Here is a 20645-nt window from a genome sequence, read left to right on the forward strand (position 1 = left end):
TACTACTGTGGTTCAGTGGTCTGTCCTATAGTTTTCACTCAACCCATCTGGGAATACTACAAGAGTTGCTCCTAAATACTACCAAAACAGGAACTAAAAAAGATAAAACAGCTAACGTCTTTCCCACCAACTTCTAAGCAGAAAAAAAAAGTTGTTTTGACAGAGCAGTGAAGAGAAGCTCATGAAAAGTAGCTTTAACAAATGCTTGTAAGGGCAAAGGTCTCTGCTGTGTCACTTTATGAAATGGCAGAGGCACAACCACAATAATCAGCATCTGACAGAAAAATACAGGATTAGGGGTTTTTCCCCTCAAAAGAAGAGAAACTGCAAAGTTCATAACTGACAAGTGATGAAAACAGTAAGCTAACAGCAGGGAGTTTCATTTTTCCAGTACATTGGCCTATATGAAGACTGAAAAGTAGCGTAATCCTAATCAAAACCAAGAGCAAGGCTTTTAATATGGCACACAGTTATTGCAATACCTCGGTCAATGGAGAACTCAGATCTGATTGTTTATGTAGGAATGGAAGTTTGATGAAAAAGTCCTACCTGTTGTGTGGAGGTATGCTGGCATTTACCCAGGAGACCGCTGCAAGTATTGTGTCTCTTCAGTAATACTAAGAGCTCCCAGAAGAGCAGGTATGCACCTTTACATCTCACTGTATTTATTGCAAGAAAGAAAAGAAGAGCAAGAAAGTATTTTATGTGCGGAAGAAATAGACCTTCCTTTGCCAGACTACGACCAAAATATTAAGAGTTTGTCAGCAGTTCTCAAGGTCTTCAACCTTTATTCAAAGCATCATATGCACAGATTAAAATATTTTTATTTAAGATTTTATCAAAGATGATGAAAAATATTCAGAAAAACACCCCAGGATTCTAATAGATGACAATTTTCTGCAGTGAATTATTTATTTTTATTCCCATTCATAGTTCACCGTCCTTTACAAAACACACTGTTTACTTCAACTTCCCAAAGTAGCCTTGTTCTTCTTTTAAGACATTGTTTTCAGACTGCTTTTTAAAATTGCCTTTATCACATTCAATGCTGAAAACAAACTGAAGAAAACTGACAAATTTATTCAATAAAAATGTAAGCAGATGCACTGCAAATAAGACACGTGCTTGGGAAACAGAAAGAATTATTAGAGGTTGAATACAGTTTAGGGCACAACCAATCTATTTTGGACCTTAAAATACCCACGATGCAACTAATGTAAAACACAAATGTCAGCGGCCTATTAATTCCTGTAAAATAACTAAAAAAGACTAGAAGTCCATAACCTAATTATTTAAAAAGCTAAATGACAAAGCACATATTTTACTAGAATTTCTACCGCAGTGTACTGTAAACATTCATACTGTATTAGTTCTGGTATCAAAGTACAGTAAGTGGTTGTATTATGAAAGGTTTAGAGTACTGGTTTCCATTTTTATTCTAACACTGCCCCATATAATAAGTGGGATATAATAAACATTTTATATTGTATTGCTGCTACATTAGCCTGCTCCCATATGCAACTGCAGTGTTTTGGCAGTAGGGTTCAACTCTGTTGTTCATCCCTAATACAAAAGCTCAAATACACCAGTTAAATACATTTTCTCATTTTTCAGTGAGACCACCACCAAACGTCTTATTGCTTTCTTCACTGTTTTGTGAACTTGTCTATAACTTCTGCCCACAAACTATTTGTCATGTTTGAATTGTAAACTGTAGCTTTTCTCAAGCCCCAAAAAAGAGCCAAAGGGTGGACATCCTCTTTCATGACAAGCAGATGGACTCTGACACCATTATCACTGCATGCACCAAGAACAACCCTGCTCAGGGGAATCTGTGTCTTTGTTAGGCCCAACATCCTGGTTTGGTTTCTTTCCAAGTTGGATGTTTAGCATGAAATAAAATAAAGTGCTTTATTTTTGTTTCTGCTTAGGAGGAAATTTCATTTCTCCTCCATAGATGATGATCAGGCTACAGTAACTCACAAATTTGTCACTGCTGATGTGGAAATTCATAGGTAATTTTATCTGAAACTGAATGTAAAAATACACAAGCTTCAGCTGAAGCAGAATATGGCTGCTGGCCTTCTCTGCTGCTTAAGCTTCTCTGAAAACATCATAGCCATGATCAATTCTCTCCACTGAGTCTCAGCCAGTTTAAGACCTGGGCCAGTTTAAGACCTGGGTCCTACGTCTTAACATGAAACAGAAAAATCAAATTTGATCTGCCTCAAGGCCTGATCAGTATCAGCAAACGTTCTCTGACAAAGACTTTCTACCCTAGCAGATACAGTGTGAATATCTCCCTGTAGCCTCAAATCATACCAGCTGCTTCTGGAAAAGGCCCCTGCCGTGGTCCTGGAAAAGGAAAATGCCAGAAGACTTATGGCATCCCATGTGTTACAGATTTTCTTTTCAGGCATGAAGATACTATTTGATCAGTGGCCCGGGCAATGTAAAACTGTTATGCAAATTTTGTAATCACTGCAGTTACTCTTGATTTTCTGCACCTGCAAAAAGATGGGAAGGAATTCACATTCCTGGGCAAGATACTACGGTGGGGTAAATTTACATAGTTAAACTGAAATCAAAGGAGCTATACTGATTTATAGGAGCTGAGGGTCTGCTGCAACATTTCATACCCACAGAAAAGTCTCAAGTCCTTTTTTGATTTCCCAATTTTGTATGTGTGGAGGTTGTAAATATTTGATATTGGCATTCTTGTTAGAATGTTTTTTTCAGATCTCCTTTTTAGAAAGATCAAATGATCTTCCTCAATATACTGTGCATTTAAATACAAAATTACTATTTACCTAGAAGCTTACTTATGACATTGAAGAAATTTGGTTTAATTTCCACAACTTTAACATAGTATCCCTGACACTCCAGCATAGTGATGCTTTTGATAGTCTCTGATTAGTAAAACTTCCTAACTGTATATGCATATACAGAAATGTGAAAGTTACACTAGGATCTATATTCTTTATGTCTTGTTGCTTTCCTTTTTCATTACTGAATAAACAAGGCTACAAATTTAGGATACTGTACTTAATTATGGGAAAGAGGTATCTGACTATTTCCATTTTAACTGCATTAAAAATGTCAGTATCTACTCTAGGTGTGATAGCCTAAAAGCCTAGCCTAGCTCATATACCCAGAAGAAATATGAAAACATGTTTTTGTATTCCCCTGAAAAGTAATTTTTACAACTGTGTATTTGCAAGTTCACAAAACTAGCAACGCATTTGTTTTTCAAGTGAAATGTCCATAGCCTGTAGAATAATTCAAACAGGTGCTAATTAGGTGTACAGAAAGGCCACTGAGGATAATTTATATATCCCCCTGCAACAGAAAAAAACCCGAATAAATGTTAATTGCTTATATTATGCAATGAATGATTTTTAGGATGGCACTAAATTAGCTGCAAATATTATAATTACAAAGTACTAGGTAATTTACTAAAGATTAATTGAAATGATTGAGTGCAAACTGCATAATTTTGCAAGGTAGTATTAATACTTTCTGCACAGAAATGAAAAAAAACCCGGTGGTTGTTACTGGCTATTTAGTGAAGTACTTTATGCACCTCATGAAAGCATCAGTGGCCCCTCTTTCATGTGCCCTTCTCTCAAAAGGGTATTACATGATTTTCATGGGAGGGAAATCATTGTAGCGTTGATAATAACTGGAATGTCTAAACCAGTCTATTTTAAGGACTGACTTTGATCTCAATGACATGGGAGCAACACAAAAATACTGCTTCACAGTCTGTGTCCAGCAAGCCTTTTCTGAAAGGTGCAGCAACTGTGGCTATTTACTGAGTAAGAACTTAAGCAGTTGCACTTGCAGTTTGAATGCATTCCTCATAGCCAGCAAAAGGAGACCCACTGTAAGCAAGATACTTGGAAATATCACTATGCAGCAATAGTTTTAATTCACTTTCTTGAATTCAGCACACTGGCTTCCTGCATGCAGGCTTCATATTGTACTGTATGGAGGTGGAAGGGGGTGGTGATGAATCTCGAGAGGGGAGAGGTACTTGAAAAATTGTTCTAGTCCAGGAGGGGTTTCTTACCTGGGAACATTCTTGATTTTAAATGCAGGATACTTTTCTGAGTTTATTATCTCTGTCTTTATTGCAATCCCTTGGACAGTAGTTATTTTTTGGTGGCTTAATATTTAATACAGTTCAAATGTAGTTAGAGAGTGACAGTGGAAACCAGAAGAGAATTCAGTATTGGGAATAATTCTGTACCTCTGAGGCAATGGGAAGAAGACATTACCGTGTTCTTTTTGACTAATGCCCGTCGCAGCTATAATGACATTGACTGTAAGATGTTTCACTTTTCACTAACACACATGCTGTGTGTCATTACAAGAAGCACTGTGAGTAGTGAAGTGCTAAAAATGAAAATAAACGTCTCGTGCTTTTGGCTAGTTGTGACATTAAGCTCTTATGATATTGTGATGTTCAATGTGCAGGATACATTTTAGGGAATGTCTTCCATTTCTACAGACCTACATTTACCCATGTGCAGAGACATGAGAAAAGCATGTATATCAATTAATTCCCACTTAAAAAATGGGTAGTTTCCTCATCAATTTACAATACAAGGCTGAAATCCCCTTGACACCATGCTAGTTATGAAATTTTGACTGTAATTTCAGCTAAACCTTAAAATCTGTTTAATGGGAAGAGTCCAATTCAGGAACATAGGGACTTTCTGGATTTTTGTCCTACTCGGTATCTCACTTTAATGTGTGTTTCAGCTCTTTTCGCTTGAACAGATCTTGCTTAAACCTAATCATGTGCAATATTGAATAAGAATGGCTCAGTAAATCTGTGCAAAAAGGCTCATCTAACTTTAAAATGAAGTCTGTGCACAACATCCATTAGGACAATATTGAGAAGACCCATACAGGATTAGAGAGTCAAACTTAAAATTATGATACATGTTGCAGTCTCGGTAACAAAAGGAAGTAGGGATATATTAAATACAGATCTGATTTAAGATCAAAGAGATGTAAAACTCACAGCCAGATACTCATACACAGAGCCTCTGAAGTAATTGCAGCTGGACATTATTTGTGTTGCCCTTATCAAGCTCTGACAGATATTTGTACCTCAAAAGGTTCATTATTGAGTGAGAGATCAAAATCACAATTCCTTATGCAATGACAAAGTACTTGGTGCACTAGAAGACAGGGCATAACACTGGCAATATGCGAGCCAGAAAAAAAGTGCAAGGTTGAAAATGAGAGGCCAGATTCTGTAAAGCATCTAAATTGCAAAAAAAGTGTAATTCATAGCAGGTGTCTGAAGTTGCCTGAAAATGCAGTCTCTATATTCTCTGCTGCTCTTTGCCTGGCCACTCTCCATGCGTTGATTTGGAGAGGTGTAAAAGCCGCTTGAAAATTAGCTGAGAACACTCGGCTCAGGGCCTCAGAAAAGACATGTGGAGGTTGCCATGCACTGGCACATTGCAGCCACACATGCTTTTGCCCACCCACGTTCACTCTTCTCCTTGACACTTTCATAACCAGGAAGGGGACTAGTGACACATGAACCTGGTGTAACATGGACCCAAACAGCAGTGAAACACTAAGAACCGACTGTACACCCATGGCAATTTTGTCTTATTTGGTAAGAAGCCTGCATCACTAGCAAGAGAAAATTATAGATTGATTTTACTCACAAATGTATGACAGCAGTTACTTTCCAATGCTGGCATTCACAGATGCTGGCACAGCAAAATATTAAAAGAAAGTCATAACAAAACAATAAACATTCAAAAAGCAGTGGCTAAATACAATTCATAACTGTTAGGCAAAGCTACAGCAATGCTCTTAGACTGGTACCTTATTTTACACTGAGATTACATAAACAAGTTCAAAAGTATTTTGAATTTAGACCTTCGTAATTACATCGTAATTACAGTGTCCTAGATAACTAAGATTTTGTAAAACAGGTATCTTATTCATCTGAAAAGAAATACTTCCTTTATCTGACACAGCCAGTTGTTTTTGCCTTTGCTGGTATAGATTTGTTGTTTGATGGAAAACACTCTTTTTTTAATATGTAAATGCAACTGATCCTGAGGAAAAAAAAAAAATCACAAACCATCAGTAAAAATATACTGCATTGCCCTTTAAAGCTGCACCATTTTTGATGCACATTATGAACATATTTCATGCTGGTTTGACCAGTACTCTTCTTACAGTGTAAAAGTATATTAGTGTGAAATGTATTAATAGGTGTGGAGTCCTCTGAAGTCTCTTCCCTCATTCTGTAGCAATTTGTGCCTATTAAAATACTGGTTGAATCCAATAAAATGAGTTGATTCTATCTCACCCCACAGTTCGAACTTGTTCTAGTTTTGTTACAGAAACTTTAAAAGGGTTGTCTTGTTTAGCTTAAGAGATGAATGCTACCTCATACAAATATTTGCCAACCAAACCCAAAATTCAAACACTTGATTTTTCAGAGGTTTTTGTTTAGCAAAATGATGACACTTAGCAACAACAAATAATCCCTTGGGTGAGTTATTCCACACATGCCTACTGCAGGGCTTCTGCAACTTCCTCTGCTACAGCTGAATACTAGGCTAGCTGGATCACCGCTCTGAGCTAAAAGCACAAAACCTTTTACAGAAAAGACCTCAAAAAGACACATAACTCTGGGTATTCAAGTTCCCTCTCTGCAGGTGAAAAGAACTGAAAACTCCAAGCTGCACAGCTGAAAAGTGGTAGCATCAGAGCCCAGCCCTGAAACCCTAGTTCTATCCATAGGACTCCTGATGGAGACTTAAGTGTGCAAACGTGGGTGTATTTGCCTGAATGATGACTGAGCATCTTAACTGTGAGCATACTAAATTAGGGGGCACGTTCACAAGCAATGGATATGAATTGTTTCAGTGAAGCCACAGTGATTGGTATTACCTGAGGGGCTGGTGGTAAGTGTTAGCACCCGATGTAAATTCCTGTGTGCGCACAGAGACCAACCGACCTGTCTACCAGCAGCCGTCACAACTGGTCCTGCAAGGAATTACAGTGTCCTTTCACTGGACAAATGACATGACTTGCACACCTCCTCAGGTAAAAGTGCACTTTTCCAAAGGGTACTGAAAATGAATACAAGAAGAAGCATTTTTTAATTGTGGTTCAGTAGACTGGTGCAGCTCACAAACCCTGGAAAACACAGGACAGCCATTTTAGTACTTTTGGGAAAACTGATTTTCACTGATATGACTGGAAAGCACTACTTAGGGATATTAATATCCTTGCCATTTTGAAAAATCAGAATTCCAACATAAAATATTTCATGTTAGTATAAGTATCTTTTCCATTTTAGCTCCTTGTTTCAACATTAAAATTGAATTAACTTTTAGAAAACTTAGCTCCTGCCACGTTAGAGACACTGCCTTTGCAGCTGGGTGTGTTGATGGTTCTGATTATACCTTTATGTCTGTAAATATGATCTAAGAGCCCAAATTAAAAATGAAACTCAAGCCCCACCTTTGTAAACATAATTAGACATGTTCACTAATACTCTCTGAAAACATACAAGTGTAGTGAGTCTTTGTTCACTTACTGTGTGCTTGTTCTGTATTATTGCCACTTTCTATATAATGACATCCAGTAGTAATACTGGCACATGGCTCCTTCTTTGAGTCAGGCAGTCTTTTATAATCAAAGTTGCCAATGCAATACCTGAAAGTTGATTAGTAGGATACGGGGTTCCTCTTTTGAGTTATGTCAGTGGCTGTGTAACTAAGTATCAAAGAGATGTTTTACAAAAAAACAAAGGCAAGTGTTTTACATTAAATCTTATAAAACTGTATATAATAATAGTCTACAACATGAAAATGGCCATTAAACTGTTGTAATAGTTATGAAATGTAGTAAATATAACAATTCTAATGTTTCATATATTTATGATATTAATAACTGTATTCATACAGTTGTGTTTGTATATATATATTCAATGGCACTGTAAACAGTTGTTGGAAAACACACATTAACTCTTAATCCATTAGAAGTTATTATAGTACTTTTTCATCCAAAAAGTTAAAACGCATCAATGTATCACTGATTAAAAAAAATAGCCTTGTAATATAATGCACATTTTGACATTTTCTAGGGTAGCAATCGAGATGAGGCATAACAGAGAATGTTCTAGATTTCAGATCGTTTTACATTTACACCTACCATAATACAAAATTTTAAACAATACATGTAATTAAATACACAGTTTATGAAACAGAGTTGATTTCAGAGATCCACAATGCACAAAATCCAGTTAGTGTCTAATGGGAGTTCCCAATAATTTATATCTCTGGGACCTTTATGGAAAATTTAAGTCGGTTTCTCTTTAACATCACATAGGCAAAGTAAGTTTGAACTGAGTTATCTTTTTTACTCTGTACAGAGCTGCATTTAACTGGATAAAACATTACTCTGTTTATTTATGTTTCCCATTGCTGGACATTCATCCAATAAGCCTCGAGCATATGCTTAAGCATCTGGTAATGGCATTTTGTGGGGCAGGGAAACTCACTATCTATATCCCTCAGTAAACAAAGTGGTTCTAATTTTTTCCATAGTTAAGGCAACTATACTGATATATTAGACACACCATATGCTTTTATGTTGCTTCCTACAATCTAAACAGTAAGAGTGAAAAGCAGTTTCAAACATGCTTTGATCTTCTTGACCACTTAAGAATTTCATCTAGCTGGTAGAGAGTACTTCACTTTAACATGATTTACAACTGTAGACATAGCTTGTTAGCTGTTCACTAGAAAAATAAAGTATGTATTGGCTTGAATTTGAAGACTGACCATTCATATAATTTATCAGAAAAATTAAACAAACAAAACCAGCCAGTCAGATTCCAGCGAACAAAATTGAGAAAAACAATAACACACACTTACACAATTTCTGTGTTTCAGTTATTTCTACCCCATAACTTAAGCTACTCAGACCCTTGTCATCATTCCCTCTGTATCTTGGGTGGGCTTTGTCAAAGGCTATCTTCAGACATTGTAAGTGATGACTTGGTATCTGTCAACTCCAGCACATCGTTTAACATTTATTCTAACATATCACATAAACTAGAGAGCCATTTACATTTGTTTTCTGTTGGGTAAGGCTGTAGGTATAAATGACAGTGAACCAAAACACTTGCGCAGTGGCTGCAAGGCAATACAGCTACAGTGGACAATGCCACAGAACTGCTAGTGCTGTTAACATAACAAGTGAGGAACTCGGGGCTGGATTGCTCCCACTTCCAGATACACTGTGTTTAGAGGATGACTTGACAGTGCTTGTGGTGGTTGTGGTATCAATCTTTTTCACAGTTGGTTTTGGTTCGTTTCTGTTTTCTGTTTTCTTGTCCTTGAGTATATCTGAAAACATGAAAGTAAATGTAAGATTAATCACACATCTTTTAAATAGTGGTTTTAAATTCTGTCTGTTGCGGGAACATGTCTGAGTATCTGAACTATGTATGGAGAGTGATGGGACACTTGTATTAATGTTTTAGTTGGACCCAGAGTGGCCATTGGGTCCTCAGCACCCACTGTTTTGCTCTTCTCTGACTGGCCTGCTCTACTTATCTACTCGTAGGCACAGCCTAAGCAGAATAATAGGGATTCTGCATTGCAGTGGCTGGTCTCAGAACCTGGTTTTCTCTCATGAAAAATACCTTCAGTTTCACCTGAGATGGGAACTGGCTCATGCTTTAAACCACAATGTTAAGATTGAGTGGTTTTGTAACATGCCCCAGTGAAACACCTGTCAAGTTGCTGAGTTGCTGCAGGAGACCGAGTGCATAGTGACTTAAAGTAACAGTCAACTTCCCAGCTTCTTTCTGCTTTGCCACTACCCTTAACTTTAAAGCAACATGCAACCCTTGATATGGTAAGACAACCTGGCAAGAAAGATTGCTGACATGAGGCAATACATAGGCGATACTACATGCCTTGTTCATCAGCATGGGCAAAAAAGTGGCTACAAAGAGAAAATGCTTCTAGCTTTGGTTCATTGTTTTTCCTAGTGAGTACAGGAATTTTTTGTTTATAAAGTATGGAACAATATCACTGGGGCTTTTTTCTCCCTCCAGATGCATTTTGGGACAATTCCAGGCATCTTTTATGTAAAGAACTAGATTCTTAAGAAAGTAGTAGTAGTAGTAGTCCTTTACTGCAAAACCACGATTTTTTTAAAATGAGAAAATGACTGATAAGTGTCTCCAGTTATCTTGACATTCCCAAGCTGTTTGCAAGTTTTACTGAGATCATATTGCCCTTGAACCTTCTCACTGGCATTGTGGGGAAAAAAAACCCCAAATAAAAAAATCACTATTTCCTCTCACGATGGGATGATGATTTTACAGTAAATCTGTAAAAGCATATCCCGGTGCCTGGCAAAAACCAAATTCCTACCTGGAAGAATTTATAAATTAACAATAATTGTTCAAGTCCAAGCTTAAAGGATTTGTGATACTAATGAATGCAGTCCACATACATAAGAAAGCAAAAGGCATAGATTTGTAATGCAGATTAAACAACAGTCCAATCTTAAAATAAAAATTCTGAATCACAGAAGCAAGTTCCTGGCAGAAACTGGAAAGAGGGAAAGTATTCCAAAAATGTAAATGCAATCTGAGATCATTGTCTGCATGTCAGTAGTTCCGAACAACCATCAATAAACTCGCTTGATAATAAAAATGAGCTATTGTATTGGGAAAGCACACACTGTTCTTTTGCCAGTATAAACTGTAAAAGAAACGCAATGAATTCCGTCATTTTATCGTATATCAACATTAATCCTAGAGGAACCTGTGATTCCTAGACCTGACTCAAGGGTGACTGCAGAGAAGGGACACTGGCTGGCAAGGTATACAGTGGGAGAAGGGTAGTCTGACACTGCTCAAAATTCATTATGGCAAAATGCGGACATAGCTCCTCTTCAATTCCAACTTGAAAAAAGGGGGAGAAAAAGCATGCTCTAAATGTTTAGAAAATATCAGTATTCTGAGGACACTTAAAGAAAAATGGACAACCTTCAGACTGTCATTAAAATAAATTAAGAATAAATCATGGAAATAGGTGCGTTCTGACACTGCCTAGACTCCTTTCCATCACTGTCATTCTCCTTTTCGACTGCGGTAAAGGCACTATTTCTCTGCTGCCTCTTATATCATCCCAGCCTGCTGACTTCAGCTCTCTGGGGCCAGCTGATTAAATTAAGACCTCACTCAGGTAAATCTATTCCCCTCTTTCAGTTGGCCATGTCCAGCATTGTAACTTGATTGGCATCTATAAATCGGGCAGACTGAAATGTATTAATTCGTTTATTTTCTTAATATTGACTTAACCAAAAATCTAAGATAAGATTTAATGCTATCATTGAGACTGTTGGTTTTTAAAAGCTCTCCTCTCAGTGACTGCTTAATGCACTACATAACAAGCGTTAAATAATACATTAGAAAATTCTGCCTTTATCCTTTCCACGGGAAGGACTACATTCTGAATTCTCTCTCTGTCTTTATAGCAGAATATCTTCTGATGCTATTCATGGCCAATTCTAATTTGGGATTTAATTGTGCAAAACTGGCATTTTGTTTAAAATGCTCTGTTTTCTCTCATCTTAAAAATAAATAAAAATAGCCTCAGTCCTAATTCAGTTCAAGATCTTTTTCAATTCTATATTTAGTTTTTAAGGCACAAATTTCAGCAGTGTAAAGATTTCATGTTTTATTCCAGTTTCCTCAGAGTTCCTGTTGCTTACTCACTCCGGGGTTTTGGCTGAGAGACTCCAAGTTAAATTAGTTTTTCCTCTTAAATCTTTTTCCCAGAGTCAGAGATAGTTATGTTCAGTCTACTACTGACATTCAAAAGGAAAAAAAATAGTGAGCATGCTAAAAAAAAAAAGTGTCAGTGTGAAGACTAGCACAGAGATGAAACTCCAGTCTCAACAAAGCAAACCCCAGATGTTTGATACCCGTGAATCATGCCCCCAGAGTATGAATTCTTAAAACCAACCAACCAAACCTCACAACTTGGTTTGTTCTAATATTTACCTTCTGTGTTTTAAAGGCTTTATGGTTCCCAGTTAAAAGCTTTCTCCATCGCTACAAACTTTCTTCCCATCATCAGTTCTTCTCGCCTTTCCAGAAATGGAGCGGTTAAAGTCTTTGAAGGCTTCAGCTAACCTCAGGCTAAAACACATGATGGCCTTTTGGACACTGGCATATGAATATTATTCTACACTGTTCATCTATCACTGCACCATGATGGTGATACAGCCACTGTAGTAGCTACTGTGCTGTTCCCTTATCTGGGCTCCCAGTGTGAATATTCAAACCTATCAAAAGGGGGACTTAGTGAAGGCAGTCGACTGCCAAAGCAGCCTTCCTGAACTTTCAGGCCTCTTGCCGAGGATGGGGTCTGTCAGGGTCAGTGAAGATGGCACAGACTCTCTCTAAGGCTCGTGATCACTGTGAGCGTAGGCAACAGCTCAGTTAGTCCAGTGGACTGAGTCCACTTCCTTAGCTGAACTTTCATCCGTGTTAACTGCTGTTAAAGTCACATCTTGACAACATAAACAAAGCACATAATGAAAATTACTTGACCTCAATGTTTAGAGCATTTAGAATTATCTTCACCTCAAAGATCTAACTGCAGATTGCGACCAAGTAATGCATGTGCCGTTCAGATGGCACTGAACTTCTTGTAAATACTTATATGGATCAATACTATTCCTCAGAGAGACTATCTTAGGATAAAAGGGAGAGTCAAAACTGTCACTGTCCTCTTATTTAGGAACAGGAAATCTCCCCTATAGTGAGGGCTGAGCATGCCTTTCAAAAGCATTGGGCGAGTCACACATTAAAGCACACCTTAATCTTAGCCAGTAACGATACAGGGGCGAAACAATGCGATTATTAATATTTTAGGTTATTACCAGGTTATCTGACACAAGTTCAAGTGCTATTGGCACCGCAGCTGTTAGCTCCCCCTCCCTAGCCTAAATGATTTGCAGTTTGCTACCGATGGAGATTATCAAAGATGTAACTATTTACTGGTGTACTTGCATGCTATTGCTCTCTAATGAACAGTATCAGCAAGGCCTACTTAAAATGTCTGTTGAGGTTTCCTGCTGTCCTGTCAAGTGATGAACAAGTTCACCTACTTAACAGAAACCCCTTTCCATTTTTGTCCTTCTCTTGACCTGCCTTGAGCTCTGCAATTGCAAATGACCAGTGTGATAGGGAGTCTTTCCCTGCAAAGATCTGCCAGTGCCACTGACTCCTCACCTCCGCTCTGAATCATGCTCAACACCCTCTCCACTGAGCCGAAGGGTAAATGCAAAGACTCCCCTAGACAGGCTCCTGCTGCTACCAACAGAAAGTATTTCTGGAGCGAAGGAAAAAGGCAGGAAGGGAAGGTCAGTTGAATGGGCTGATCTCACATAGAGGGAAGCTGGATTAGTCTTGGGGAAGCCTGTGTTTGAGCTGCCCCAGCACCTTTCAGATCCAGCCCTCGCTGCCCTTCACCTCACGACTGAGCAGGGAGGCCACTGGCAGACTCTGCTTTGTACGCCAGTGCAAACGCTGAGGCGCTGGTGCTTGGGGAAGCCACGTGCTTGTGCCTCAGGACCTCTGTTCCTCGGGCAGTACACCTGTGATTAACCAACAGCCATGGTGCCTGCAAACATCTAAGGCCACGGATCATCACACCAGTAGAACCCCCGTGAAGGAGTTCTGAACTAAAACAGAGCGATTTGCCAGACTAGTCCTGTAAATCTTAATTATAGCGGCCCAGTTGCTAATGGAGTGGGGCACTGACAGCAGAGGACCGATGTTCATCGATCTACCGTGCCCACAACAAAGTGGAGATTTTGAACACATTTCCATCAGTTTTACACCATGAGCTGCTAAGGAGAACTTTCAACCCAGCTATTTGGGGAGGGGTGGGGGAGCAGAGAAAAGAAGGGGAGATTGTTTATTTCTGCTTTCCCACAGTAATTACATGAAGTCAGACCTGTCCATTTCTTCCTAGACTTTCATGCAAACACTGTGTTTTGAAAAGACAGAATGTCAGCGTCTACGATAGCAAATTAATGCCTTGGTCTTGAATGCCTCATCATGGTTGTAATGATACTCATAATGCAGGTCTAAAGTGAACTGGTCAGTACCTGCATTTACTCTTCACATTGTAGTTTAGTTGCTTGATAAATTTCACTTCCATCACAGGCTTGGTTTTGGCTGACAGCTTCATAAGAAAATTAAAGCTAGGTGCAACTTGGTGGAACAGGCTCTTAAATTACAGTAGATGCTGCAGTGTTATTATTAGCTTTTTATCACCTCTGGTAGGAAAAGCTGAAATTACTTTTACATATTCAAAGGAAGGAGCTTTGAAATTGCAAAACAATGCTGTCGCCATAAAATGTACCAACAATTTCCAAATAATCTATTATCCTGACATTTAAGACCAGCACTAATTATTTCCAGTTACAGCTGCAGCAGACAAATGGAAACAGGAATGCTGTGGAAATAGGAATGTGAGAACTCTCAAAGTGTGATAACTCGTGATGCAATTCTCCAAATTCTGGAGTCTGTTATTGTCTGCTATATAATACTAGTCAGTAAAAGGCAGGTGTAATATATCCCTTTTGGAGCCAGAAGAAGGGAGTAATTAACAGCTCTGCAGCCTCCCATGTGTGTACTGTTCTACCCCTTTCTATTTCAGCCTGAGAATATGGTGTCCATACAAGCCTTTTCCTCACACACTTTATAGAAACTGGGCGTTAGGAAGAAAAATCTTTAACCAGAAAAGAGAACTACAGGAGTTACAACTGAATAGGTCACTCTCCTCGCTTAACTACTGAGTTGCATTAGGTTTAGGCCAGCCTCTCCAGAAGACCCGCAGGACAAGATTATGAGGGTTAACTGATGTGTTCCAATTTTGTTCTGCGATCTTTCTGTTTCTCTTTTTAAGGAGTGTGTGACAGAATAGAAGCTGGCCTTGGGGGAGATTGTCATAAATTGGGACTAGGATTATCTGTGTCCAATTTTTAATTCTGCGTTAAACTCTGTGTGATCTTTGGCAGATCACTTCTCCCTGTAGGCCGGTGAGAGAACTACTTTATTTCCTACACATTTTGCACATTCTGGATGTAAATTCTTCAGACTGAGAAGAACCATACCTACTCTCCTCAAGAAATAACATTAGCTGGATCTTCTAGGAACTAGTTATAAAAAACAGTCAAAGGAAACAAAGAAAAAAATGCAATAAAGTCAGGAACAACTGAGAGACAATTTGAGATCTCAGGTGCCTGGAAGCCACACTTCCATGAAAGGGCAACTCCTTCCCCCATTCCCAAACAATCTTTTTGTCTATATACATTTGAATGCAATATATACATATATAGAGAGAATAGGACATTATCTCAGCTGTACTGTTCTAAGGAAACCTGTCACTGTATGTGTTTAGCTTTTGATATACAGCTGCCATAGCAAACCCTGCATGATTTTCAGGAGCCACAATAAAATTGTATTAGTTCTGAGGGCTGAGAAGTAAACCCACACGTATAACTGCCTCAACTCCTGCCATGGTAAATGTCAAGATAGAACAATCCATCTTTTCCTTGTGAAGAAATAACCTAACCTAACAAACCCTGTGTGATTCAGCAGTAGTTCCATTAATCAGTCAGTCATTTGCAAGAAAAGGTTTTGTCATTTTGTTTGTATTAATACAGGATTTATTCAAATGCAGACAAGCTGAAAGTATAAGCTTAAAACATGCCAAACATCTTTTACATTTCCTGGAAACATCTGTTTTTAGTATAGTGCTAGGCACATGTTTGTGGTTGCATGTTTAAGCTTGTTTAGTTTGCCAGATACCTCGTACATACTGCAGCACAGCTGACATGATATCCTGAAACACAGCATGGAAGTATCTGTAAAACATGATGTTCCCAGTAAATCTGTTGAACTTTCGTTGTAACGTTCTTGTAATGAAAGAAACAACTAAAAAGCTTTGTGACAGGCTTCTGCCATCACTGTATGGTGCAATTAATTAGTTAAGTTTAGAAATTCTGTACATGCCTCACTGGTAATATCCAGAAGACTGAGAGCGATCCTGATACCGCATGCCTCACATGCTCAAAACTCCTATTAAACTTAATGGGAGTTTGGGGGGACGTGAGGAATGCAGGATTGACCTTTATGGTTAAAGATGAATGTGCGCTCCAGACTTCAAAGATTAGGTGCCCCTGCCAGTCTGGAGTGTGCAAGTGATCAGCACGCCAAGTGCCGAAGGCATCTGCTAAATATCACGCCACAGCTCAAAGCTGTAATTAAGAAAAATATAAACTGGCCCAAGGAAGAAAAATATTAGTAATAATTGAAAATGCTTTGGCTGTTGCTTTTGTCCTGATGATCTCATTAGTTTTGGTTACAGAAACAGTTCTCACACTGGCTGACGTGGGGCATGCTTTGTTTGTGCTCTCATTCTACCCACATCTTTCCCAGTTAACTTTTATTGCTCAATACAAAGGTCAAATCGAAGGCTTAATTAAATTGTATATGGGGAAACTATAAACTTATTTTGGAAGGGAGTACAAAAACATTTAAAACCATCCCAACTCCTCTCCCCCAGACACTCCTTAATTTCTCAAGAAGAAAAAGAGCATGTGTTGTTGGCGCTCTTTCCCTTAAGGGGAAACTGCACCTTTTCTTGCTTGAAAATTTACATGTTCCAAATATCCAGCCTTTTCATAAACTGCTAATTGTACTTGCAATTGACATTTGTAATGAGGATTTTAATTTAGCTCTGCAGCTCTAAAGCTCCATTTTGTAAAAAGACTGGATATGATCTTATAGCAGCAATGTAAGTTCAACTTACAGCAAGGATTTGAACTTCATCTGCTTACCTTTAAACAGAGAATGTACCACCAAAATAAATACTATTACCCACCTGCTTGAAGTTAGGCATATGTGTCTCAGCCCTGAGGCCTAAAACTGAAAAGCATCATCCCTGTCAGCTGAAAAACCTCACAGGTAATACATAAGCACCGTTCACAGTTTCTCCATGCCATAAGAAGAAAATCACATAGCTTGAGAGGAAGGTCAGGTTGGAGTAAGCTACAGCCTGTGCACTAGCAACACCTATCCCCAAGAAAGTTTAGGCTTCCGTGTGACAAGTTACCTGCCAGAGCTGAGTGTTTACACACCACTGAGATTCTCAAAGCTCCTGTTCAGCTGTTGTCTAGCCCTAGGAGCATAACAAGTCTCTAGATCCTTCAGTTCCCATTTCCAAATGCCCTGCAACATTTACGTTTCCGCAGCTGACTTGTGCACACAAACCCCAGGGAGCTGTGAGCTCCATGGCCCTTGGGGCACTGTGATGGAGGTGGAGGATGGCCTGCAGGTCTCCTCTCCTCTGCCAGACCTCGTCAGTGTAGGCTTGCAGGAGCACACCAAACAGTAAGAGAGCAGATAGACATCTGCCAACTAGGGCAGCAGTTAAAATGCGCACTAGTGACCGATGGTATCTAGGTTCAAATCCTTCCCGTGGGTGATTTAGAAGAGGGGCTTGAACCCAGGTCTCTCATGCCCTATCCAGTCAGGATAGGTAGGCAGAGACAGGTGTGTCTCAGGCTGAAGCAGGCTCTGCAACGGCGGTACGTGGCCTTACTACCTGGGTCTCTCCTGAGAGCAAACTGGCCCCAAATACACTGGAAAAAACCACTCAAATTAAGTAACAGGGTGTCAGTAAAAAGAGGAGACGATAGAAACTGCTCCGTGCCACTCAGTGAGGTCTCTTCATGCCTCCACAAGGAGACGCCAGCGAGGGGCAGGAATAGGGACTGCTATCTGCTTAGGAAGTTGTACGCTTACTTTTTAGCATAAGCAGATGTCATATCTGTAAGGAGTGGCCAGGAGAAAATAAATCATAGAAGAGTTTCCCTCCCACCAAAGAACTCAGTGACTCAGGGCGGAGCCCTTTCAGCTCACAGTTGCCTTTGCGAGGCAGGGTGCATTCAACACACACTTCACGCAGCCCAACTAAATCCCTGAATGTAGTAACCACAAACAAGGCATCAACTTCCAGCATGGCAGATGCAGAAAAACAATCACAAACATCTCTAAAAGACATCTGAAAGGTTCTTTTCATGCTGCAAACATGCTGCTCTCATCATTCCTCACTCTTTAAAAGCCAGTCAAATTCTTCCAGCTATTTCCATTGCTCCCTAAGAAACTTGGGCAGACATGATTCCTGCTGCAAGGCACCAGATCCCCATGGCCACAGTGAGGATTTAAAATGTTTCCTGTATTTCTGTCATTTCTTGAACACGGATAGAACCTTACACTAAAATCTTTTAAAGAAATTCTAATAGGTTATAATCATACTTGATGCTTAATTATAGAATAAACATTGAAATCACTTCAGTCCACATATCATCTGATTTCTTTTAATCTAGATGACAAAAAGGATTAGTTAGAATGCCAAAGGATAGTTTTGGTCCTTAGATCAATCAGCACGAAACATTTGTTTATTGAATCTTTCCAGCACTTCATTTCAGTCAGAACTAAAATCAAAAGAAACTGTAGCAAGATATTATCCTGGATTAATCATTTTAGACTTAATATCAAGAGCAGTAAAGGAAAACATCACAGCATTGGGCTTGCTTCAGCTCTGGTATGGGAAGTTTAAATTAGTCTTTTCTCCTGCTCTAGTCTGGCAACTATTCAGCATGCATATCCTCTATTTCACATTGCTAGGTTTATCCGGCCAACCAGAACCCCAGCTCTATCACAGCTGACAGTTATTGACAGAGAGGATGATTAGAGCCATCACTCTACTGAATATCTGTAGCAAGAAGAACATGTTTCATGTGAAAATACCAAACGGCTTAAAAGCATTATCTTATTAGTAGCATGCAGTGAAACTGATGAACCCTTATCACATTCAGCAGGATGACAAATACCCAAATCAACACAAACGGAAAGGAGATATACAACCAGGGGTAAAAAATAAACTTTTCTAATAAAATGTCTTACAAAATGAAGGACCATCCGTTAGTATATGCATAAGACTATGCTCAGTCACTGCTCAGGCTGTGGAGCAAATTAAAGGAAGGAAATTCCTGTTTGGAGCTGGCAATGATCCCATTCCCCAATTCTGTTCTGGGAGGGTGTGAACTGCTCCTTCCAGTTTTCATGAGAGACATCTACACCAAAACCACCAGGACTGAATTTAGCTAGCCTGCTAACCCTGAGGGCTATAAATCTTCCCCCCTTTTCAGGGTAACAACACTGCCAAACTTTACACTGACCAGGGTTCTCCCACTTTAGACATGTGGATAAAACACTTCTGCTCATAGCCCACACATCAGATAAAGCCCCTTGAGGTATTAACTCCATCATGAGAATGATAAAGCCACCATTTTCAGAGTGATGAACACTGCATTGGAACTCAAAGGTCTGCAACTTTCAAGAGGCTTCTCTCTACAGTGATGTGCTCAAGCTGAGGCCAGTGACAAAGCCTGCATGGTTCCCAAAGCCCTTCTCCAGCCACCTGCAGCATCTCTCCAACAGATCATGCCGAGCGGCTGAGAGTGGTGATGAGAAAATATATTCTTTTTTTTAGGAGGAAGGAGTTGGAGAGCATGAAAGCAGCAGAGTGTTGCTGCAAGTGAGTGGGGAGCAATGGGACTCCAGATAAGGAAATTGAGTGAACTTGAATGAATTCATAAAGGACCATCTCTGCTTGTTTCTGTGCACAGAATTGGCATGGTCATATGCAGAGTACTTCTTAGGTGACCAAGCATGTGGCTTGATTTCTGTGTTTCCACGCAGACAAAGAAGCTTTGACAGGCACTCAGTCTACTCTTTGAGATTTATCAGTTATTGCAATTTCTTTCTGTCATAAGAGCTCCAATAAAGGGAAAAGCCTGCTGGAAGTTCATGAGAGCTGACACCATGTGCTGCGATGGAGCTGTTGGCACTGCTGTGGTCTATTATGCAAATATAGATCAGTGGACTTTGTAAAACATAAATTATGTAAATGCCCATTTAGAGACTCTTCAAAATGCAGATTACTTCCCTGATGTTTGGAGACAATTAACATCTCTGATATGAACCTGTACTTGGGGACTGCTATGCTACAGCCTGTGGGTGTCTAAGCCTAGCAAGCCTTATTTGGCATGCAGATTCAATCTTGGTATGACGGACTTTTGCTATAAAAGTTGACTGTGTCATGATCTACTTAAGCCACGTATCACCGACACCACAGGTTTTAGGAGACCCTTCAATTTACTATACTGTAGCAGTGCTCCAAAAGATCTGATCTGGAATTCAGGTATGCACTTGTTCATTTGGGATTACGAAGGATTTTTCTTTTTAATTAAGACTTTGTATTTTAATTGATGCATGCCAAGCGTCTACATGTCTGCGTGAAGCCATGTGGCTCATTCTCCTGTGGGGGTAAGGGTTTGAGACCTGGTTCTCCATCTCTGCAATCCTGTTCCTGGCCCTGGGCAAGACTTGAGTCAAAGCCAAAACATAACCAGCATAAGACAAACAGGACTTTGGGCTTGACTATGAGCTCAGGCTGCAAGCTTGACACAACAGGTAT

General features: G+C 39.4%; 1 protein-coding gene across 3 annotated transcripts in view; it reads right to left on the reverse strand.

Annotated features, from left to right (window-relative positions):
• Positions 1-887: 887 nt before the first annotated feature.
• Positions 888-20645, reverse strand: part of LOC141927011 (glypican-5-like) — a 396192-nt gene continuing 376434 nt past the window's right edge. Inside the window, exons 9-11 of one of the 3 annotated variants that reach the window (XR_012624270.1) lie at positions 7589-9404; positions 6937-7118; positions 888-6092 (exon numbers count right to left, since the gene is read on the reverse strand). Coding sequence is in view for 1 of the 3 variants with exons in the window: in XM_074833620.1 (XP_074689721.1) it covers positions 9208-9404 (197 nt within the window). In the remaining 2 variants the exon portion in view is untranslated. Of the gene's footprint in view, positions 9405-20645 lie in introns of all 3 variants that reach the window. The other 2 variants (XR_012624269.1, XM_074833620.1) reach the window with 2 other exon arrangements.

Source organism: Strix aluco, chromosome 9, assembly GCF_031877795.1.
Source record: "Strix aluco isolate bStrAlu1 chromosome 9, bStrAlu1.hap1, whole genome shotgun sequence".
Lineage (NCBI taxonomy): Eukaryota > Metazoa > Chordata > Aves > Strigiformes > Strigidae > Strix > Strix aluco.